The sequence below is a fragment of the Phascolarctos cinereus genome, unplaced genomic scaffold, assembly GCF_003287225.1.
Source record: "Phascolarctos cinereus isolate Bilbo 61053 unplaced genomic scaffold, phaCin_HiC Scaffold_7;HRSCAF=346, whole genome shotgun sequence".
NCBI lineage: Eukaryota > Metazoa > Chordata > Mammalia > Diprotodontia > Phascolarctidae > Phascolarctos > Phascolarctos cinereus.
In genome coordinates this window covers 153,120,745-153,145,155 of record NW_027556180.1, presented here as the reverse complement: position 1 = coordinate 153,145,155, position 24,411 = coordinate 153,120,745, and the positions used below count along the sequence as shown (strand labels likewise).

At 39.2% G+C, this 24,411-nt stretch overlaps 1 protein-coding gene across 4 annotated transcripts in view; it reads left to right on the top strand.

Annotated features, from left to right (window-relative positions):
* Positions 1–17,692: 17,692 nt before the first annotated feature.
* The window catches only part of TMTC4 (transmembrane O-mannosyltransferase targeting cadherins 4), a 93,436-nt gene continuing 86,717 nt past the window's right edge, over positions 17,693–24,411 (top strand). For 2 of the 4 annotated variants that reach the window (XM_020964016.2, XM_020964015.2), the window contains exon 1: positions 17,694–17,869. In XM_020964016.2, coding sequence (XP_020819675.1) covers positions 17,762–17,869 — 108 coding nt within the window. In that variant the 5' untranslated portion in view covers positions 17,694–17,761. Of the gene's footprint in view, positions 17,870–24,411 lie in introns of all 4 variants that reach the window. The other 2 variants (XM_020964017.2, XM_020964014.2) reach the window with 2 other exon arrangements.

Sequence of the window (24,411 nt, the reverse complement as noted above, 5' to 3'; positions counted from 1 at the left end):
AGGAAACATTCCACCCATTGGAAATCATCTAAGCCTTTAATAGCATATGGAAAGGCCAGCAAAAGCAATAAACGCCCCCCACATCACTGATTCTGTATTTTTGTCCCTAGCCACACATCTGCATTGACCTAACAAAAATCTCAGAAATGTAACTAGAGTGGTCACCATGAGTTAGGGTGGGGTCTCTCACTGTGGGAAAGCTGATCTGAATCAAGAGAACTTGTCAGACAGGAGAAGTTAAGTTTCTCCCATCTCCTACCTGGAAATGACAAATCTTAGAGCCAAGGCCTTGAGGGATTGTTTCTGCTGACAGTCTATGTCCTTACTGAAAAGAGCACTAAAATACTCCACCTGGTAGACAGTGGAGCTGCCCATCAAAGAGCAAGTTCTGGGAGTCCAGTGGATCAGCCTTTTTAGTAGAGATGCCAAATTCTGAAGAGCGAAATAGCCAAGCAATCTGCCTGGCCCAGCCTGAAGAAGCTGAGAAATCTGCCTGAGCTAGCCCAGTAACAGGAGAGAAAACAGGAGATATCTGCCTAATCTCTAGCCCAGCAGCAGCCTGATGAGGAGTCAGCTCAGTAGCCTAGCAATTTATTAGGCCCAGGCCAGCAGTGATCAACTCATCCAACCAAAGAGCTGTGATCTTAGATGAACCTGCCTCACTGAGCAGAAAAGCAGCTTCTGCATCAATAACACTATATCCTTCAGTAAATTTTGCGAAGACTTTCTTCGGAAAGATAGGACATTGTGGTCCTGTTGTTGTGGAGTGGTGACTTGCCTTGTCCATGTGTACCCCACCTCTTTGCCTCAATACCATCGTACTTTAAGTCAGTGCCTACTCTCCTCCACTCCAGACTCTGCGTGTAGGTATAGGAGAGTACATTCTAGGTTTGGGAGAAAATGTTTTATAACTACTGTCACTTGTTTGAGAAAATGTCTTTTTTAAAAGTTAACTGATCTACTGCTTGATTGTTAATAGAAAGCACATTGATGAAGACCTACAATGTATTACATTATCCCAGGGTTTTCCCTAGGATCCAGAGGTACCTCCTCTAGGGCCCTATCCTGCTAGTGTGATTATAACTGGGAAAGTTACCCAGAGGGATTGCTATATCACCATTAACAAAGCAAGGAGCTAGAATCTGACATAATTTTTAATATGTTATTTCAGCTTGCAAATCTGTATTCAAGTCAATGTTTTCTTTTGAGTTTCAGATGTCTAAAGTAAAGACCATTCTTATATATTTACATTGGTAAGTTTTTAAAGTTAATCATGTCTGGTAGGATAGAAAATATTAATTGACTTCTTGGATTTATATTGCCCTTTTCCTTCAGAAAGCTCAAGGTAAGAAAATGAGAAAACTTAAGTGGAATATTCACTGAAAACCAACCATATTGTAGATGCCTGATCAATATTATACAGCAATCCTTTAAATATAAGTATAATTTATATATATATATATATATAATTATATATTACATATAAATATATAGTTATATATAAATATAAGTAAAATTTATGCTTGATCAATACTATACAATGAACCACAGCAATCCTTTAAATATAAGTAAAATTTATCAGCTCTAACTCATAATTTAGACTTTTATTAACTGTGCTTCCCACAAACACAGATACCTCTGATAAATCATTTTTATTTGACCCCAAATAATTTTGGGAAGCTAAAGAAATAAAAGCCAAGCCATAGCTAAGACAGCATGGTTAACTAGGCCATAGGAAAATGGCCATAGGAGGACATAGAAGAGTATCTTACAAGGGTATGCTAGGGCTAGCTTGAACCAGTTCAGGAGAGCTGGTTGTTAAATTTTCAGTGTGAACATTTACACCTTGGATATCAGCAAATTCTACAAATTAGGCCCTGACTTATTGTATTGTTGATTGTTTAGACTTAAGAAAGTAGTGTAGAAAACATAAAAAATGCAGATAAAACTTAAAAGTGTCATTGCATTTTTTACCTTTCAGAGAGCCAATTACTGAACATTTACCAACACACTATTGAATCTTGATATCATTGCTATGATAAAAAAAAAAAACTTTTCTTGAAAGAAATTCTTAAAATGTCAATACTTTCCTACAAACACCTGTTCTGGCTCTCATACATAATCAATCTATTTTTGTATTTTCAAGAAACTCAACAGGTATACCAGGTTCAATTCTACACAAACTTGAAAACTGGAAATTGGGTAATTGTTTCTCTGGGTAGCAGCTGGATATTTTCTAAAAATAATAATTTACATTATGTTGTACTCAGGCTTGGATAATTTGTCATTTAGTACTTTGTAGAAAGGCACAAAAACGCTGAAATACTGTTTCTTGCATGTATACTCTACTAAGTGCCTCTCTGTTCACAGCATAGCTTTTAAAACTAGGGTTTAAAAACAAAAATAGGCCCACCACTTACATAAATACAATTTCTAACCAGCCGCTAAATGTTTGAGTACTTCGGTTTGCAGAATTGTATCCTAGTCAATGTTTTCTTTTTAAAATGAAGGTGATTCATTAGGCAGAACTTGGGTTTTTCTTAATGTTGTATGAAATGTAATTTATCCAAAATAATACGGAAATTTCAGGTAGAATCTTTTCTGGAAAAGAGTTCTGTTTTTAACATTCTATCAAAAACTGTGGAAAGGTCAACATGAAAATAAGACATGGTTGTAAAGTGTTTTAAATTCATTTACTATGAAAAAATGTGAAAGTAGAAAGCAGAGATGACCTTGCAAGCAATCAGTCAACACATGTGCTAAGTTCTGGAGATACAAAGACAAAAGGGCGGCCATCACTGTCCTTTAGGAAATTACTTCTAAGCAAGGGAGACACATACACACACACACACACACACACACACACACACACACACACACACACACACACAGAATATAACAAGCTGATTTGGGTTGATTCTATATAGTTTATACACAGAATATAACAAGATGATTTAACAGATGAAAGAATCAGGAAGGACTTAATGTAGATTTGGGTTGATTCTATATAGTTTATACACAGAACGTAACAAGATGATTTAACAGATGAAAGAATCAGGAAGGACTTGATGTAGATTTGGGTTGATTCTATATAGTTTATACACAGAATATAACAAGATGATTTAACAGATGAAAGAATCAGGAAGGACTTCATGTAGATTTGGGTTGATTTTATATAGTTTATACACAGAATATAACAAGATGATTTAACAGATGAAAGAATCAGGAATCAGGAAGGACTTCATGTAGATTTGGGTTGATTCTATATAGTTTATGCACAGAATGTAACAAGATGATTTAACAGATGAAAGAATCAGGAAGGACTTCATGTAGAAGGTGGTACTTGAGCTGAGCCTTAAAAGAAATTGAGGGTTCTCAGAGATGGAAGTGAACTGGGAAAACATTCCAGGTATGGAAGACAACTAATACAAAATCCGGAGGCAGGCAGTGGATTGTCACACTTGAGGAACAATAAAAGGCAAATTTGACTGGATTCTAGTGTATGGAAGGGGGGTAATATGTAAAAAGTCTGGAAAGGTAAGTTGGTAGAGGTTGTAAAGGCCTTTAAATGCAAAATATAGGCATTTATGGTTGATCTTTGAAGTGACAGGAAACTATCAGAGTTCTTCAGGAGTAATAGAGTAATGTGAGCAGCTAGGTGACATGGTGGATAGAGCACTAGGTTTGGAGTGAGGAAGACTCACCTTCATGAGTTCAAATCTGGCCTCAGACACTTACTAGCTGTGTGACTCTGGGAAAGTCACTCAACCCTGTTTGCCTTGGTTCCTCATTTGTAAAATGAGCTGAAGAAGGAAATGGAAAACTTCTCTAGTATTTTTGCCAAGAAAACCCCAAAATGGGGTCACAGAGAGTTGAGCATGACTGAAAAATAAACAACAAGAGGTCAGAACTGAACTTTATGAAAAACATGGGCAGCTGAATAGAAAAAGGATTGGAGTGGAGAGAGACATGAGGCAGATAGACCAATAGTGCAAGCAAGAGAGATTAAGGACCTTAGCTAGGAAAATGACTATGTGAACAGAGAAAAGGGGATGGATATATGAGGTGTCATGGATTTGGCAGCTGATCGGATATATAGGATAAAGAGTCAAGGATGGCACCAAGGTTGTGACCTGGGTAGCTAGCAGAATGGTGGCACCCTAGACAAAAATAGGAGTGTCTGAAAGAAAAATGGGGGGAAAAGAAAATGTGCTCAGCTCTGGACATGTTGAGCTTGAGATGCCCATGAGACATCCAGTTTGAAATGTCAAATTAAGTAGCTGCCAATGCCAACTCAGAAGAAACAGTAGGGCTGGATATATAGCTCTGGGAATCTTCAGCATAGAAATATGAATTAAGCCCATAGATATTAATGAGGTATGTGTGAAAGAGAGAGTAACTAGTTAAGACAAGTGCCAGAACAGAGCCAAGATGTACATGCAAAATTAAGGGATAAGATATGGATGGTGATCCAACATAGGAGACTGAAAAAAAAAATGGTCAGATATAGGAGAACCATAAGAGAGCAGTGTCATGAAAACCCAAAACTGGGTTTTGCATAATGTGAATGCATAAATTAATGAATTCAAAAGCATTTATTAAGAGCTTACCATATACTGAGCAATGTGTTAAGCTCTGGGGATATAAACACCATAATGATGAAAGTCCCTGATCTAAGGCACTTATATTCAAAAAAGGTAGAAAGGACACATATAGGGGAGTGGTGGTCAGGGAGGGAAATTTTGGTTGGAAAGTTATAAGAGGATGAATGGATGAATCAAAGGCAAGTAAATTGATACACCTTTTCCAGGAGTAATAACAGAGTTGATGTGATTATGGTTGTAGAACTGGAGGAGATGGTGGTAAGTGAAGAGAAGTTTGGGAAGGGAAGTAAGGTGTGGCTTGGGCTTGGACCTACATGTAGTAGGCAACTGAGGCAATTGCCATACTAGTGCAGGAGTTCTGTGTTTGAAAGGGTTAAGTTCTCTAGGGCTAGCTTCTGAACTGGGTGGCATATATAGCTTAGGGAAGAAAGGTTTAAAATAGCTTCTGTGGGGAGTGGGATAAACAAACGATTAGGAAATAGTAAAAGAATTGACTTGCAACTGCAAGGACTCCATTGAGATTAAATGACATAAATGTGCCTGTGGACACAGTCAACACAGTTGCATGTCCTTTTCCAGCTCCATTCACACAGAACACAAGTAGGAGAAGAGGAGGCAGATAGATGGTGTAAGTAATCCAGGGTTTGGTTTTGGTAAGGCATGAGTGGCAATCAACCAAGGCAGTAAGAGTTTGGAAAGCAGAGGACAACATGGAGTTAAACTGGGGTGAGATTGGGAGGGGAGGAAAGTAAAACCAGAACAAGGGAGATGGCCTAGGAAAGTACTGAGGAGAGGAGGTATTACAAGTCACTGTGAGAACAAAGATAAGTATTAGGAGGAGTAAGAAGAGATAGAATGACAGGCTATGATAAAATTGCTTACCTTCTCAATGAGGAGGAAGGAGAGGGATAATGGGAGAGAGAGAATTTGGAACTAAACATTTTTTAAAACGAATGTTTAAAATACATGTTTTTACATGTACCTGGAAAAAATAACACGTTTTCAAAAAGGTTATGATCAGAAAAAGAAATTTCAGAGTTCTTGATCATGGAAATGGAGCAATTGTTGGTAATGACAGTGTCATGGGTGGTACCATCTCCACATATAGTGAAGTACACTGGAAAAGTAGATCACAGGATTGGATAGATTGAGGAACTGGGAAATTAGAGTGTTTGAGGGTATATCAAGATGTTTGTTTAAATCCCTCGATATAATGGGAAGATGAAGGGAATAAACATTTATATATCACCTGCTATGTGCCCGGCACTATGCTAAGTGTTTTTTTATAAATATTATCTCATTTGATATAAGGGTAGTAGTTGGGGTAGAAAAAAATAACTACGAACCACATGCTGAACTTCTCAGGAAAGGAGGAAGAATGACTTGAAGACCAATAGAGAACAGCCACCAGGATCTGTCTTGGGTAATACATTCGGGTAGAATAAATCTCAAAAGAATAAATATTGCTGAGTGATGGTGGCAGAGGGAAAGTCCAGAAATGGCAGTGAGGAGCAAAGAATATTCTGATACCCTAGGACTAATGTGTCATGTTGTATGAGAAAAGGTGTAGCCAGCGCCAAAGAGTGTGGCTAGGAATGCAAAGTATTTGTGGTGATCCAAATCTGTGTGACTGCCAGCAGATGGAAGGAGCATGAAAGAAAGAGGGGCTACAATGAAGGGAAATTTGTTAATTATGAAATTATCATTCCAGAAGACTCAGTAGATGGAGTGGTAAGAGCCTAGGGGTAGGGTTAAAATGGATGGAAAGGAAAGAAAAAGGCAGTTGGAAATGTGAGTCTAGAGGTCAGCAGACCTGGGCTGGAAAAGTAGATTTGAGAATAATCAGCATAGAGATAATGATTAAAATCTATGGGAGTGGATAAGATCACCAAGTAAAGTAGTATAGATGGAGAAGAGGGCCCAAGGCAGAGCTCCGTGGGACACCCACAGTAGATGAGTGTGACCTGAATGAAGATCCAATAAAAGAGACTTACAAGGAGTGGTCAGATAGGTTAAAAGGAGAACCAGGAGAAGAAAGTAGTGTCCAAAAAACTTAGAGAGAAGAAATATCAAGAAGAAGGTGATTGACAGTGTCATAGAATGTAATAGAATTATTACTGCTTTGGCAAAGAATTATGAGTATGAAGAATTCAGAAAAACATGAGAAGACACGAAAGTGATGCCAAGTGAAGAAATCCAAACCAAGCAAGCACAATAAATACAAACATGTAAATAAAGAAAACACTAAGCAGTAACAAAACTTACATCAGGGAATGTATATATTATACATAAAAATATATATAATGAAAATATATATATTTTCAGGCATGACCAATGTGTGAACTTGACTATTCTTGTCTTTTATAAGGGAGAGCTTCCATTTTTTGTGGGGTTGAGGAGAGTTGTTCAGGGGGCTACAGAGGTAGTATTTGTGATAGCCAAAAGAGAAAAAGTGTGTCAATGAAATATTCAAAAGTAGACAGAAGTCAGTAGGCGTAAAGAAGAGCACTCAGACATGTGGACAATATGAATACTCCCATATTAAATTTAATCTATTCATCTATCTATATATCTATCTATATTTTACAAATCAGGTCTTGGTTTATTGTTTTATTGATTTTCTAGACTGAAGAAAATGACAGAGAAAATGTTAATAATTCAGATTAAACTTAAGAGGATGTCACCATTGTTTTTCCTGGATTACCAATTTAGAAATTAAAACATCTTAACATTATGAAAATAGTTTTGACTTTTTGGACCCCCAGAAAGGGTCTCAAGGATCTCCAGGGATCTATGGGTCACACTTTGATTACCACAGGTATAGATGACCTTAGTGGTCCGTTCTAACTGTGACAGTCTGATTTCTACCACTGTTTTACTATAGCCTTTTATGGCCTTCAAGTATATTAACATCACAAGGGTCCTATATGACCCATTTGGAGATTGTTTCCAGATCTCCCCTTCGGCCTGCTCTGCCTAAAGCCAGAAAAGAGTCTCAAAGAAGGCTTATCCATGAGACTCCAATTTCATTCTTTTGGAGAATATTCTCTCTCTCTCTTTTTAAATAATACTTTATTATTCCCCAATTATATGGGGTTTTTGTTGTTGTTGTTGTTGTTGTTGGGGTTTTTTTGCTTTTTGATGAGGGAATCGAGGTTAAGTGACTTGCCCAGGGTCACACAGCTAGTCAGTGTCAAGAGGCCAGATTTGAAATCAGGTCCTCCTAATTCCAATGCTAGAGCTCTATCTACCATTCTACCTAACTACCCCTCCCCAATTACATGTTGAGACAATTTTTTAACATTTGCGGTTTTTTTAAGTTTTGAGTTCTAAATTCTATTCTTCCCTCCTTTCCTCCCCTTCTTTCAGACAGTAAGCAACCCAATATAGGTTTACATGTACAATCATGTCAAACATTTCCATATTAGTCACTTTGTACAAGATGACTTGAGTTGAAAAAAAGAAGAATGAAAGTGCACAAATCCTTTAAAACCAAACTACATGAAATAGAAAATCTTAGTTTCATGTACAACTCCCTCTGTTCTTTGTATATGGAAATGTTCATGTTTCCTGATGTTTATCAAGTTCATAATAATTTTTTTTAGAAAAATGAAAATCATGACAACACTTACTAGCTGTGTGACCCTGGGCAAGTCACTTAACCCCAATTGCCTAAAAATTAAAAAAAAAAGAAAAAGAAAAATGAAAATCAGGTATTTTCTGTCTCTACTTGTCATACCCAATGCTTGATCTAGTGTCTGATTTGAGAGAAATTTGTAAAAAATAGTAAAGCCTGATCCAAACATACCATGGTCATTCACTACCATGACTGAAACTACTCTCTCAAAAGACCAGAAATTATCTCCCAATCACCAGGTGCTATGACATTTTTTCAATGCTTATTGAAATCTCTGCAACATTTGACATTGTTCACCATCCCTTACTTCTTCAAACTCTTATCCTTTGATTTCCTGGGCCCTACTATTCTGACTCTTTATGATAACTCCTCTTTCTCTTTGACCCATTGTCTCCTTCTATGCTTCAAGTGTGAGCATGCCCCCAAAGTTCTATTATCAGTCCCTTTCTCTCTCTATCTTCCTTCCCTTAGTAATTTTTCTGTTCCCATAACTTCAACTATTGCTTCTATACAGCTGACTTCCAAGTCTTTATCTTCAGCTCTGACCTGTCTCCCAAATCCAGGCTAGTCGATCTTTCCAGCTGTCTGCAATATATTTCCAGTGTTACATTATTTATTAAAAAAAACCAAGTTAATTATCTCTTTAGCTCCAGATCTAAAACCAATTCTACCTGATTCTCCATTTCTATTAATGCCACATTCCTGGTCATCCTGACTCAAAATTTAAATTATCTTTTATTCTTCTCTTTCCTTTGCTCCCCACTTTCAATCAGTAAATAAATTCTATATATTCTTCCTTTCCTTCCTTTGACCACCGTCTTAGTTCAAATCTTTATCACATTAAACCTATATTATTAAAATAGCTTCCTAACAGATCTCTCTGCTTTCGAACTCTTCTCCCTTCCAATCTATGTGGCACAGTGAGATTACATTAACATTCTTAAAGCAATATTCTGATCATGTCATTGTCCTGAATTCCACATTGCTTACAGAATAAAGTCCAAGTTCCTCCCCTTTGGGAGGTAGTGTGGTTTCATAGAAAAAGCCCTAAACTTGGAGTGACTGGACCTGAGTTTGAATCCTAGTTACTACCTCTGTGACGTTGGGCAAATCCCTTAACCTCTACTGGCTTCAATTCTCTTATCTTTAAGAAGAGGGAAGTGGGCTAGATGACCAATAAACTCACTTATAGCTCTGGACCTAAAATACAACTTTCCCAAGCTTATCATCCATTAATTTCTCAACACAAACCCCGTGCTTCAGCTAATGTTTCATCACCACATCCCATGTTTATACTTCTGAGACTTTGCTAATGCCGTGAGAGAAGCTAAGGGTGTTGCCATGGAGAAAATGCTACACTTGGAGTAAGGAACACTTGAGTTCAAATACTGCTCAGAACTTACTATGTGACCCTAGACAAGTCATTTAACTTCTCTCAGCCTCAGTTTCCCCATCTGTAAAATAGGGATAGTAATAGCACCTAGCTCCCAGGGTTAGAGCAACAATCAAGTGACATAATATGTAAAGCACTTTGCAAACCTTAAAGTGCTATATAAAAGTGCTACTATTATATATTAAATTATATGCTAATATAATTTAATACATATTAAAATATTAGATATTAAAGAACTACTATTATTGTTATTATTAGTATTATTCTCTTTTACCTAAATATCTTCTGTCCATCTTCACTATTAAAATCTGGCTTATCTTTCAAAGCCCAGCTTGAAAGCTTCTTTTTCCAATATTTTCCTCCTTATCCTTCAGCCAGAAGTGATTTTTCCCTTTGCACTCTGACAGCACCTGTACTGTTCATACAGTGCTTGTCAAACTCTTTTTTCTACTACAGATGTCAGCATATTGTCATGGAAAGATTTGGGTTTGGAGTCAGAGGACCTGGATGTGAATCTTAGCTCTGTTACTTAACACTGGATAGCTACTCTGAGCCTTCACTTCCTCTGCTGTAACACCAGTAGATTGGGCTACATGTATGTGGGGGGGAATGTTAAGAACCTGCGGCCTTGGGACCACATGTGGTCCTCTAGGTCTTCAAGTGTGGCCCTTTGACTGTTCAGGGCCATGCTTGAGAACCTAGAGGGCCACCAGTGGCCTCAAGGCAGAAGGTTCCCCATCCCTGGGCTAGATGATCATTAGGACATGAATCCAAGGATCCAATATTTCTCTTTATGTTATATCTCTCCTACTAGACTACTACTGTCAACTTGAGAACAAGAACTCCCTTTTCTATAAGAACTTCCCTTCTATATGTCCATCCTAAATAATACATTGGGACATAGTCAGTGTCCAACCAATGTATGTTGAATGAATGATATGGGACAGGACAGTTAAAGAGGAAATAAGCATTTATAAAGGGCCTACTTTATGCCATGTACTGTGCTAAGTGCCTTTTACAAATAATTATCTCATTTGATCCTGACAGCAATCCTGGGAGATTAGGGCTATTAAGACCCGTTTTACAGTTAAAGAAGCTGAAGCAGACTGAGGCTGTGATTTGCCTAAAGTCATACAACTAGTAAATGTCTAAGGATGAATTTGAACTCAGGTCTGTCCCAATTCTAGGGCTAACACTACCACCTAGACCACCACTGTATCACCTAGCTGCCTCTAGATTGTGGAAAATACTCTCTGACCAAGTATAGTACCATACTGGGACCTACACAATTAGGAGGCAACATGATGATACTAGTACAAGTTTGTGGTATTTGGTGGAAATATATAGCATAGATAGGAAGAAAGACGAGTCAGCAAGCAGGGGAATTTGTGAGGAAGCTGTTGTAATAGTCTTAAGTTTATTTAAGGTGATAAAAGCCTGAACTAGAGTGGTAAGGGAAGGAAGAAAAGGAGGAATAGACAGGACTTGTTTACTAATATCAGCTTCTCAATCTCAATTCTTCCAGTGAAGATAATATAATAATACTTAACTGGTTACCCTACAAAGTATACTAAAAATAAGAGGTATTAAGTAGTGAGCCATAAAGGTTTCTAGTTTGTTCTAAGGTCCCAAACGTAATAGACTTCTCTTAATGACTTAAGTTAATTTTTCTTTTTTAATTTCAACACTGCATTATCATAACAAAACACCATTCTGCTCCCTGAGACAGGTTATAGCAGGAAAAACACTGGAACCAGAGTTGAATCCTGAATCTGTTATTTACTTACTGTGTGACCTTGGCCAATTCCCTCTGTCTCTGAGCTTCAATTTTTTATTCTGTAAAATGGTGGTAAGGTCTGTATTACTTTCCTCTTAGAGTTCACATGAGAATCAAATGAGAAAGTAAATAACAGGTATAAAAAATCTCTGTAAATGTTTGCTACTAGTGTGTCAAAAAGAGACTTTGTCGGGGCCAGCTGGGTGGTGCAGTGGATAGAGCACCAGCCCTGAGTTCAAATCTAGCCCAGGCCAAACACTTGACACTTACTAGCTGTGACCCTGGGTAAGTCACTTAACCCCAATTACCTTAAAAAAAAAAGACTTTTTCATGTTTACCATTCTACCATGAAAGACTATATATTTATTACAGAGGAGAGGGAGCATAGCAGAGATGTATCAAGAACAGCAGATAGAATGAGAAATTGGAGTAAGAAAATTATGAATTCAAATCCTGCCTCAGAAACTTACTGGTTATGTGATACTAGACAAGTCACTTAACCTCTCTTGGCCTCAGCTTATCATCTATAAAATGAAGGGGTTGGCCTAAATTGCCTCTAAAGTCCCTTCCAACTCTAGATCTATGACCTAGATTGAGTTCCTTCCTTCAAGGCCCCAGCTCAGGGTCACCTTCTTGATGAAGTGTTTCCTGATCCCCTAATTAAAACATTATTACCCTTCTCAAATTTTCTTACATGACTTTAACTGGATGTCTCTTTCCCCCTTATTACTTTTTACCCTATATTATGTACAAGTCATATTTCTTTATTAGATTTTGAGCTCCTTTAGGGCAAGAATAGGATTATTTTTCATGTTTGTGTAGAATCTGGGGCCACTAGAAAAACCTATCCCCGGTTCAAGGCTCCTTTTGTTTATCAAGGTGTACTGGTTAGAATGTTTCTTCCTGCTGAGTAGAGACTGTCCATCTTTTAGAACATAGCTCTAGCTAAGTAAGATCCATCACATTCAACCAAGGAACTATTAAAGCTCCTGGTTTTCATGGCTTCTTTCAAGACTCAGCTCAAATACCACCTTCTGCAGGAGGGCCTTTCCTGGTCCCTGCCTACAGCTAGTGCCTTCCCTCTGAAATTACTTTCCTTCTGACATGCATACTATCTTATATGGATGTAGTCATTTGGATGTTGTCTTCCCTCATTAAAACGTGAGTTTCTTGAGAGAAAGAACAGTGTCTTTGCTTTTCTTTATATCCCTAGCACTTAACACATAGTAACAAAAGGTTAGTAAATTTTTGTTGACTGGCTCAATTAGAACTCATCCGTCTAAAGCTCTCATTTTACAGATAAGTTTCCTCTCAGTTACATGACCTCCACCAAAATTCAAGTCCGTATCATCTCTCACCTGCATTACTGAACTAGGTTCCAATTTGAATTAATAGTTTTCAAAACCTCTCCAAACCGTGCCACACAGCTGAAAAATAATCTTCATAAAGCATAAGACTGACTTCCACTCCTCTACTCAAGAAACTCACTGGGACAAAATACAAACTCTTCAGCTTGGTATTAAAAGTCCTTTCACAGTGTCTTAAGGTTTGTTGCTGAGTTAAGCCCCCTCAGAGTTGTAAGAGAAACTGTCACTCTGAGAAAGAAGTTGCTTCAGTTTTGAATAAAACAAACTGGGAGATATGGAAATAAAAATTGTTGTATGATTTGGGAGACAAATACAGGACATGTTGGTGAATGTTTACAAACTGGCTCTAAAAATGTACACATGACACATTTTTAAATTTAATCTGCATTATTAAATTTTTCTCTATCACTTTAGACAATCAACAAAACAATAAACCATGCCATGATTTGCAGCATTTGCTGATTTCTAAGGTATAAATACTAACATCCAAAATTTAATAATCAGCTTTCATTAATGAGCTGGCTCCAGCAAAATTCTGGACAAATACAACTTATCTGATTATTAGACAAAAAATGAGAATTTGATTATCAATCATAAACTGAATTGGGGCTGTTCACAGAGAAGATCCAAAGTTTGAATCAAGAAGGATAAAAGAAAAGAGGGAGAAGTGAAAAGGGGATATTTTAGAACTGTATAAGCTAAGTTTGAAGTTAGAAGCAATAGATATTAGTTGTTATTGGTGAGTAAGTTTAGCTGAGAAGAACTGATTGCAAACAGAGAACCACAGAACTCACTCAAAAAGATCAATTAGTTTGGCTGAAATGTCACGTCCAGAGAAGTGTCAGCCAAGCATAGCGAGTATCAACTTTTGTGAGCAGTTCCTGAGACAGAAAGAAAGCACTGAAGTTTACAGTTGTAGAGTTGTGACTTACCTTAAATACATGGGTTTTCCTCATTTATGTGCCTCCGGGCAAGTTTCTGTGTGTATGCCTATTCTTCCCCCCAAATACTGAGTATATTAATAGGACAGTCCAGTTTAGGTATACGCATGGCTTATATTTCTTTTTATGCTATTGCTTCATTATATGAATACCCATGATATTATTCTTTATTTCCTCCTTATTGTTAAGTAAATGTTTAAGAACTAAAAGTATCACTGTAAGGAACTGATGGTGAAATAGAAATGCACCATTGGAGGTGTGAGAGAAGGCTTAAATGCCAGAGTGATGAGTAATGGGAGTTTATTTTCCTTCAGCAAGGTTACCCTTAGAACTTGGAAAGAATTGGAATGTAACTTCTTGGTCGTAGTCATTCTCTAGGAATCTAGACTTGCTATTGTAAAAGTGAGTGATATAATTATATGATTTTTTTAACTTTTATTTTTGATATGTAATCAATTATGTTAATGGTTTTCCTTATATTAACCGTCTCTGCCTTCCTGGTATAAATCCCACTTGGCCATAATGTATAATATAATCTTTGTAATATATTGCTGCAATCTTTTAAGTAGTATCTTTTTTTAAGATTTTTGCATCCTTATCCATTAATGAAATCGGTCTATAATTTTCTTTCTGTGCTACTCTTCCTGGTTTAGGTAACAGTATCATATTTGCTTCATAAAAAGAATTTGGTAGGATCCCTTCTTTGCCTATTATTCCAAATAATTATTTAATATTGGAATTAGTTGATCTTTAAATGTTTGATAAAATTCATTTGTAAATCCATGGGGGAAGGAAGAAAAAAAGGAGGAAAAAAAGAAATTTATATGATAACTTTATTATATATTTAAAAGGAATAGCAAGTTGTATATAATAGATTTGCAGTTTCATGTGCAATCATCTTATTTTTTATTATACAATGTTATGGAAACGTTTGTTTTATTCTATAAATTAAAAATAAAGTAACTTTTTAAAAAAGTGAGTGAGATAGCCCAGAGAGTGAGTAGGTAGGTGACCACATGTCCATGTTGGAGGTATGAGATTCTACTGTCTTACATAAACCAATTATATACATTTCCAGGTTTATTTTACATTGCTCACCTTAAAATATCATACCCATTCCAGCCAAAGTGGCCTATTTGTGATTCCCTCCACTTGGCATTACCATATTCTGCCTCTGGGTTTTTGCAAAGGTTCTTCCCCATGCCTAGAATGCATTCTCTCCTGAGTTCTACCTTTCAGAATCTCTAGTTTCCATCAAAGGCTCAGCTCATGTGCCAACTCCTATGGGAAGCCTTTCCTGATCTCCTGAGCTGTTCAAGCTCTTCCTCCTCAAACTGTATATACCTATGTGTTTATACGTATACCCCTGGAAGAATGTACCTCCCCAAGAACAATGACCAATTTCCTTTTGTCTTTGTATCCTCAGGGTCTAGCATGGCACCTTCAACACAGCAGGAACTTAATAAGTGCTTTTTGGATTAGACTGTCACCTGTGGTCAGAAGGGCCCCTTCTCACAAGTAGCTCCACTCTGGACTCTCACAGAGCCTGGATTCATCTTGGAATTGGCCTGACCCCAAAGAGAAGGAGTCAGGCTTCTCTCTACCTTTTTTTGGGGGGGCAAGGTAGTTGAGGTTATGAATTGCCCAGGCTCACATAGCTAGTGTGTCAAGTGTCTGGTCTGAGATCTGATTTGAACTCAGGTCCTCCTGACTCTAGGGCCAGTGTTCTATCCGCTGCACCACCTAGCTGCTCCAAACTATGTCATAGGAAATTTTTTTTTTTGGTAAGGCAATTGGGATTAAGTGACTTGCCCTAGTCACATAACCAGCGAGTGTTATGCGTCTGAGGTCACATTTGAACTCAGGCTTTACTGACTCCCGTACTGGTGCTGTATCCACTGCGCCACCTAGCTGTCCAGGCTTCTATTGCACTCTCAGCTTGTTATGACTCCAGCCCAGACTATGATTCCAAGGAAAAGGTCTAAAATAAAGCCTAAGTATGGCTCATGTCAAGGGTCTCCTGAAAATGGATTAAAAGGTCTCTTCCAGAAACGGTATTCAATATACAGAATGAACATCAGTTATAGGACAACTATTTCTTTCCTCCACTACAAAAGAAATGTTTAAAATAAAAAAGATTCATGATCCTGAATCAACAAATACTCAAAACATAAGACAATAATCGAACACACCTATTATAGGAGGTAAAGACAACACTGTGGGACTACTGAACAGATATTCACATTCACCTAGGATCTATGCTATCTAAGTAACTCACAAGGTACAGATCTTCTGGCCAGCCAGCAAGTGGACTTTTGGTCCCTTCTGGTTCAAGAATATCCTATTTACATTTCTCTTCCAAGAAGTGATAGAGTTGCAAGAACTATCTTTTGCTGGTTAGCCAAGCATCCACTGAAGAACACAAGAACTCTTGAGCTCATAAAGTGACAACGTCCACTTCTCAGACTCACTTGGAAGTTTGGTGACCAGTGTTCCTTATTTATGTGCAATGTAAGTTCCTCTAGGATAGAAATTTGTCATTTTTTCCCAATCCCTAGCACAGCGCCTTCCACATAACAGTTACTTTTTAAAAATTAAACTAAAAGCTCCTAGCTTAGGGATCATGGAGAAGATAGAACATAACCAAAGTTAGAAAGGAATAGGATTTCAACTGGGGAAGATGTCAAGGAAATATATTCCCGTCATGGGAAACCACATTAGGTTAGAAAGGACAAAACAAGATATGGAATTAGATATGGGATACTGGTTTAGTTGGAAAGTAATAGAGGTTTGAGAGTAATATGAAAAAAGACTGGAAGGGTATGTTAGAGAGATTGTGGCAGGCCTTAATAACCAGGACATAGAGTATGTATTTTACCTCATCATCGATGACAGGGTATCACTGGGTTGCAGGTTTAACAAGTGGCTTTCAAAAAAAAAAGTATGGCAGGACACCCTTTTAAGTTTTATCTGCATTATCAACATTTGCTCCATCACTTTTTTAAGTCAAGAAAATCAACAAAACAATAAAGTAAGTCCTAATTTCTGGAGTTTGCCAGTATCTGAACTATAAATGCTCAGAATGAAAATTTAACAAACAGCTTTGTTGGCTCCAGCACACCACTGAGTGCAGTGATGCTATCATATTTGTGCATTAGGAAGATGACTCCAGAAGACAGGGAAATCAGTTAGGAGTCCAGGAGAGAGACGGTGGCTGCAGAAAATGATTAAAAGAGATCTTGTAGAGATACAGTCACGAGGAGACGGCTGGTAGGTGATAGGGAATCATTGAGAACTTTAGAAGTTTTGCACCTGGATTGCGGAGGATAGTGGGTGCCACCAACAGAAAGGTGGGAGAAGTAGCTGGATTGGGAGGAAGAAGACCATGAATTCAGTTCTGCACACGTGGGGCTGGCCATTCATAACTGTCAAATGGACTTCCGGATGGAGGAAGAAGGGATGGCGCAAATGTTGGAGCAGAGAAGTTGACAGAAGACGCAGAAAAGAGAGAAGGGGGGAGAGAAAAGGAGGAAGAGGCTGGAAAAAAAAGAACTTTTTAAAGCTTTGGGGGAAGAGAAATAATGGGTGACAGAGAATGCTGGAGGAGTGGGGAGGACTTGATGAGTAAAGCTACCACGCTTACACAAACCCAGGGCCTGCTTCCCAGGGTTTAGGAACTCTCTCCTTCAGCCTGCTCCTTCCTCTTCCCCGCCCCCTGGCCCGCCTTCATGCCCAGCTCCCCAAGGTGGCTTCGTCCGCTCCTCTTCCTCCCAGAGAGTCTGACCCCTCCCTCTCCCGTCTCCCCAAGGCCCGACTCCCTCCGGCATGATGTCACCGGCGAGTTTGCCAATGAGCTGGCGGGGGGCCGGCCGGTCGCCTAGAACTGACAAGCTGCGCCAGCCAATCAGAGCGCGGAGGAGGCCGGACGGAGGAGGAGAGAGGGTGCGTGTGTGTGTGTGGATGCGTGTGTCCGCGCGCTGGTGGAGGGACTCGCGGCGGCAGCGCGCGACAGGGGGCGGGGGGGAGGGAAGTGGCGCGCGGGATGGCGAGCGAGCGGCCCCTCCCCCCTACCCAGCTCCGGGGCGCTGAGAGCGGCCGGGAGTTTTCGCACCCGGGAGGGAGATGCCACCCTGGCTCTGGCTTGTTGCAGGTAACGCTCGGGGCGGCCCCCGGAGCTAGTGGCGGCGGCTCCTCCGGGGGATTTGTAAAGGGGGAAGAGTTGGGGTGAAAGAGGGGAAGGAAGAGGAGCCCCGTGCTCCTACCCCGCAGCCCCCCCCACCCCGAGTCTAGGTGGGATGGAGGGGTCGAGGACTGCATCTGCTTGGGCTGCAGAGGGGCCTCTGCAAGGGCTTGGGGAGGGGGACAGTCTCACCCATTTCCCGGGGCGCTGCGCTTGTGAATTGAATGAGTTGGGTTCCAGCCCTACTCATCCCCTTACTGCCCACCAGCTCCCCCAGGGTGAGGGGCTTGAGCTCTTGAGAGCCTGGGCAGGGATTAGCGAAGAGTTTGAGCCGCGGTGGTCAGAAGGCACTGGCCAGAGGCCACTGGAGCCCCGGTGCTAAGCAGTGCATGGTTCCCTGGGACAAAGGAAGGAGTGGAAGAACGCCCTGCGTGCCACGCTCTGGCTCGGGTCCACGGCAGGAGCTCGGCTGGGGTGAAGGGGGGCTCCCGCTTGCAACCCCCTCCCCCTCCCGTTTAAATCTCCCCGCCTCCCCACTTTGAGCCGGACAGCCGCAGAGACTGGCTGAGTCCAACCAGGACACTGGCGAACCCATCAGCCACCCGCCCCATCCCACCTCGTTCCTATTGTATTCCTTTCCTCTACCCCTGGAGGGGAATGGCCACCTGGTTCTCACCGGTTTTCCCCCAGTGAGGTTTCCTGGGCCATACCCCAAAGCTACTGCATTATCTTGAGCACTTCATATCGAGAGCTGGCAGAATTTGTGATGGATAAAACCCAGGTGCTTGGCCGATTGCCCCTGGGTTAAAGGGTGTGCAAGCTGAAGGGGTGCACAGCAGCCAGATATGATAAAGCCCCACCAGAAAACAAAAACAAACAAAAAATAAATACAAAGGAGCATGCTTACCAGGGCTTACAAACCAGTGAGTTATAGGTGTGGATTTGGACTTTTTGAAAAGGAGAGCAGGTGCTGCCACCATCTCCTCACATCAGGCATACGCTGCATGGCTCCTATTTTGTTTCAGTGTAGTTGGGGTTTTTTGTTTTGCTTTTGTCTGTCTTCATAGTAACAAGACAATGTAGAATTGTCTATCCTGCCATAAAAATTATTAAAGTGAGGGTGCCTGTTCCATTTCCCACTGTCCTGGAATGAATAGATGAGGTGAATTATTCAATTTCTTAAGAAACATTTATACTAGTGGACTGACTAGTTCTCCTCCCTTTCCATCTGCTCATCCCATTCTTATACCCACAAGCAATGCCTGTCTTGCCGCTGATGGAAGTATAGTTAAATGATGCCAGCCGACTGGGATGAGAAAATGGCTACAAGCTAGCAAGCTGGAAACTTTCTGGGAGAGTTGAGTTATGGGCAGCTGCTTCATTGTGAATTGTTAACGACGTAGTTCCATGCTGTGTGGCATTCATCTTTTTATTAAATTTAAAACCATGAGTGTGATTATGAGAGAAAGAAAAGTTGTCTTTTAGTTCAGCACTGCTTGGTGAAGGGTGGGTAGATAGAATTTTCTCTAGCTTTGACAGAGCTGGTGATTGTGACAACGCAGACAAGAAGGCAGTTCTTCAAGGTGCCCAATTGACCCCAGTAACGAAGAGCCACAAATGAGCTTCACTTTTATCTTTTATTTACAGATGATGGAAATCACTGATCGTATTAGAGTGATATTCTGTTTCAGTGAGATGGCTCTCAAAGACTGAAAGACCTTTCCACACCACAAACATGAAGATTGCCCTGTAGTTAGGACAGTGACCAATTTTTGCAGGCACTGTCATTGTCTGGGCATGCACTTCAGTTTGACCATTTCTGATGGCTCTTCCTCAGGTTGGTCCTTCTGCTGCAGTCCATAGTGCTATCGGATTTGCTTGAACCTTTTCTCTCACCATCAGCATTACTCTATTTATAGCAAATGACTTACCTTCCTTTTTCTCATGGAAGATCAAAACTCTACTCCCCTGCATTCCTCTTAACTTCTCAGCAACATCATCTACTCTTTCCTTTGGTTATGGAAGAAGAGTTACCCTATTCCCCATTAAAACAAATTCTTCTATTTGTATCCTTAATTCCAGCAGACCTTTAGGATCTTGCTGTGAGTTCTGACCTACCTTCAGAGTTCCAGGTGTATGTATTTACAGGCCATCTCCTCCCACCCTTAAGTTTAATATATCACAAAATGAGGTCACTTTCTTTCCCCTTAACCCTGCTTAAGGGTTTCCTCCTTATTTACCTGTTGCTATTTGTGGTACTACCAGCTTTCACTCAATCTCTCATGTTCATAATCTGGTTTACCCATTCTCTTGCCTTGATCTATAATTAGTCATCAGATCCTGTCAATATTACCTCCATAATATCTCTTGCATCAGGCCCTCCTCTCTTATCATTTCTGTCATCTTTGCAGATGAAACATCTATGTGTTGAATCCCCCATTAGAATGTGAACCCTGAGAGTAAGGAACTGTCTCACTTTTCTCTGTGCATCTTCAGTATTTACTACAGTGTTCTGCACGTAATAAGCTTTTCTCATTTAACTTTCATCTTTAGAGGTCTTCATTACTACCCACCTAGGCCACCATAATAGCCTTCTTATCATCCTGCTTCCATTCCCTTCTTCCTGCTACTGTCAGGATTATCTTGTTCTCCTAATGTTATTCCTTCTCGGAAATCGTTAGTGACTCCTTTTTGCCAGCTAAGTGACAGTTCAAATTTGACATGAAGTGATCTAGAGCAGTGGTGTCAAATTCAAGTAGAATCTCTGTGTTGTATTACATTTTTATTGATTTTGTTAAACATTTCGCAATTACATTTTAATCTGAATCAGGCTGTACTGGGTAGTTTTACCCTTGAGTTTGTCACCTCTGATCTAGAGCCACCTTTCTAGCCTTATATCACCTTAGTCCCCTTCCTGTACAGACTACTCCAGCCATGTTGTACTCTTTTTCCTTGCAATGAACTTTGCACTTTCCCACCTCCATGTGTTTACTGATGCTGTTATCCCTCTGCCTAAATTTTGTATTTCTGCAGCCTTCTTCCGTGCAGAATTTCTATCCAAATTTTAAAGACAAACTCAAATGCCAGGTTTTCCCCACCAACTCACCCCACCCCCAAAATCCCCAATCTCCCTAGTCAGAAATAACTTTCCTATGCAGAACTCAAAGAGCATTTTGTTTTGTGACTCTAATTAGTGTGTAGTACAGTTTATCACAGTTATCTGTGGTTTATTCTCCCAAAAGACTGAAAGCTTCATGAGGGCGTGGATAATGCATTATCTAAACTTGGTCTTCCCTAGCACAGGCACATAATAATGTTTGCCAAACTAAATTGCTTAGAGATACATATTATCTCTGACTCTGTATTTGTACCTTATATCTTAGGAACTGTTACAAATCTGCCATTTGAGCCTGTTGTATTTTTTTAAATTCACATTCCATCTACAGCCAGATTCTTACAGCTCTTTCTCCTGATCCAGAATCAGAGAATCTGGATTCAAATACTACCTCATACATTTACTCAGCATATCACTTAGTCTCCCTGGGCCTCAGTTTCCTCATTTGTAAAATGAAGGGGCTGGACTAGATGATCTCTGAGGTCCTTCCAGCTCTAGGGCTATTTTCCCCTGATCTTCTAAGTACTTTTTAGGTCTTCCTTTTTCTTTCTGTGGCAATTCTTCTTGCATACTTTATTCTAACAGTTACTTCCTACCTATTTTCTGTGCTTTCCTCAGTATTCTATACATTTTCCTTATATGTAATTACTAAATAACTTTACCAAATACTATTTATTCTAGCACACTTTCCAGTAATGACTTAGAGGACACCTGTTGTGTAAAATGTAGCTCTTCATCATCTAGACTTGAATCAGGCTTGAATCTCTTTGCAGAGAGAATCTAAAACTGCTCTTTTTTTCCTCTCACCATCAGCATTCCTCTCTATTTACAGCAAAATAAGTTGATATATAGAAAGAAGCCAGGTAGCCCAGTGAATAATGTTGGACTTGGAGTCAGGGAGATTTTAGTTAACCTCTCTTTCTTATTTGTGAAATGGGGATAATAGTAGCACTTAATTCGTAAGGTTGTCGTGAGGATCCAGTGAAATACTGTATATTGTATTTTCATTTATTTTGTTAAACATTTCCCAATTACATTTTAATCTGGTTTAGGCTGTACTGGGTACTTTTGCCCTTGAGTTTGACACCTGTGATCTAGAGCCACCCTTTCTTTCTAGCCTTATATCACATTACTTCCCTTCATGTAGAGGACACTCCAACATTATCTGAGGAACTCCCTGGCTTCTTTCTATATGTCATCTCATTTCATCCTCACAACTCTGTAAGGTAGTGCTATTATTGTCCACATTCCACAGATGAGCAAAATGAGGCTAAATAAGTGACTTTCTTAGAGTCACATACCTAGTAAGTATCTGAGGCAAGGTTAGAACCCACATCATCCTGATTCCAAGTCAAGCACTCTATCCACCATAGCACATACCTTTATCCTCTCTCATGTTCTTAAACCACATGTTGGCCCTTTAACTATTCATTGTGGGAACCATCAGAAAGGAACTGTGTTTACATTTATGTTTTGTGCATCTTTTAAAATGCCGTTTCTAATAATAGTGCTATAGTGATTGTGTCTTTAATTTGATTTGTTCTTCTGTAATGTAGTTTTATTATTTTGCTTTTTCTTCCTGGTTTGGTTTGCTGCTTGTAAGACTTCTTCATTCCTCAAGAAATTCAAATAAGAACTAGTTATTTAAGTTTTCGCTTTGGAAGGAATGTTGGCCCACACCTAGGCCTTTCCACACCGTTCCTCAAAGATGTATTTGGCCTTTAATTATATTCATGTAAATACGTATACATATTATTGTTGTGGTTCAGTCATGTCTGACTCTTCATGACCACATGGATCATACTCTCCATAGGGTTTTCTTGGCAAAGATACTGGAAGGGTTTGCTAGTGATTTGCCCAGGTCTCACAGCTAGTAAGTGTCTGAGGCCAGATTTGAACTCAAGTCTTCCTGACTCCAGGCCCAATACTTTATTGGTTGAGCCACGTAGCTGCCTATACACTCTCACTCTCTCTCTCTCACACACACATACACGCATATTTATATTTGTATGCGTATATGTATATGCATCTATACACATAATATGTATGTAGATACATATGTGTCTATGTATGTATGTATATATGTATGTGTGTTTGGTTAGTACTTGTGATTTCATTGTTAAAGAAAACTTCATTGCAGAAACTCCCTCCACAGATGCAAATCAATAATTCATTTGTGACTTAACCTCTTCGGGTCCTAAGAAGCTCCAAGACTATCTTAGCTACATTACATGTATCATCTCATTTGAACCTCACAACAACCTCAGCGTGGGTGCTATTATTATCCACATTTTATAGGGGAGGACTGAGGCTGGCAGAGGTAGTGTAACTTGCCTACTTGTCCCAGCTGATTTGTGTTAGATACCGGCCTTGAGCCCAAGTCTTCCAGAGAAGCCCTCTGTTCATTACACAGCACTACCACATAGCGCGTTCAATTTTTTTCATAAAGACCTTTTATATTCACCTATATATTCAAAGTTTTATAGTCACTTAGTGTTCAAAGATTTATTTATTCAAAGATTCACTTATCTATTCAAAGACATACAAATTTGTAGTCACATATAAAAAGATTGTGGTGATTATAACTTCTTTCTTATGATTTACTTTCAAATGCTTATTGCTGTTGTGTTAGTAATCCTTCAGTTCTGAGGCCACATTCATTTATTTTGTATTAATTTGAGAAGTAACAACTTCTTGACCCTGTGCCTTGAGAAATAAAGTATCCATGTATCCATGGTCTTCAGAAGTTAAAGAACAAAAAAATTATATATGATAGAACATTTTGCTCTATTATTATAACATGATATTGACATTTAGTTAACAGTATATTAAATGCTGTAGCTAAAGTGACTCTTTTCACTTAACTGGGAAGTAGGTTATGATAGATTGAAAACCAGTTGTGAGATTAGAAGACCTGATTTTCTAGTCTTGGCTCTGGCACTTAATGCATTTGTGACAAGTACCTTGTAGGCAAATACCTTGTGACTATGAGCTGCAGCTTTCTCGTATGTAAAATGGAATTTTTAGTAGTTACACTGTCTAACAAACTGTCTCGTAACTAAAGTGCTTCATAAAGAATGAAATGCTATATAATAATAATTATTATTATTACAACATCTAACATTTATTTAGAACTTTAAAGTTTGTAAAGTGCTTTATAAATATTATTTCATTTGATCCTCACAACAAACCTATGAGGTAGGTCCTATTATTGACCCAGTTTTACAGATGAGAAAACTGAGGCAAATTTGCTTTCCCAGGATCACACAGCTAGTAAGTGACTAAACCAGGATTTGAACTCAGTCCTTCCTGAGTTCTTCCAAGTCTAACATTCTATTCTCTGTACCATGTAAATGTGGATTATTATTATTATTAAGAGTTATATAAGTGTTGACCT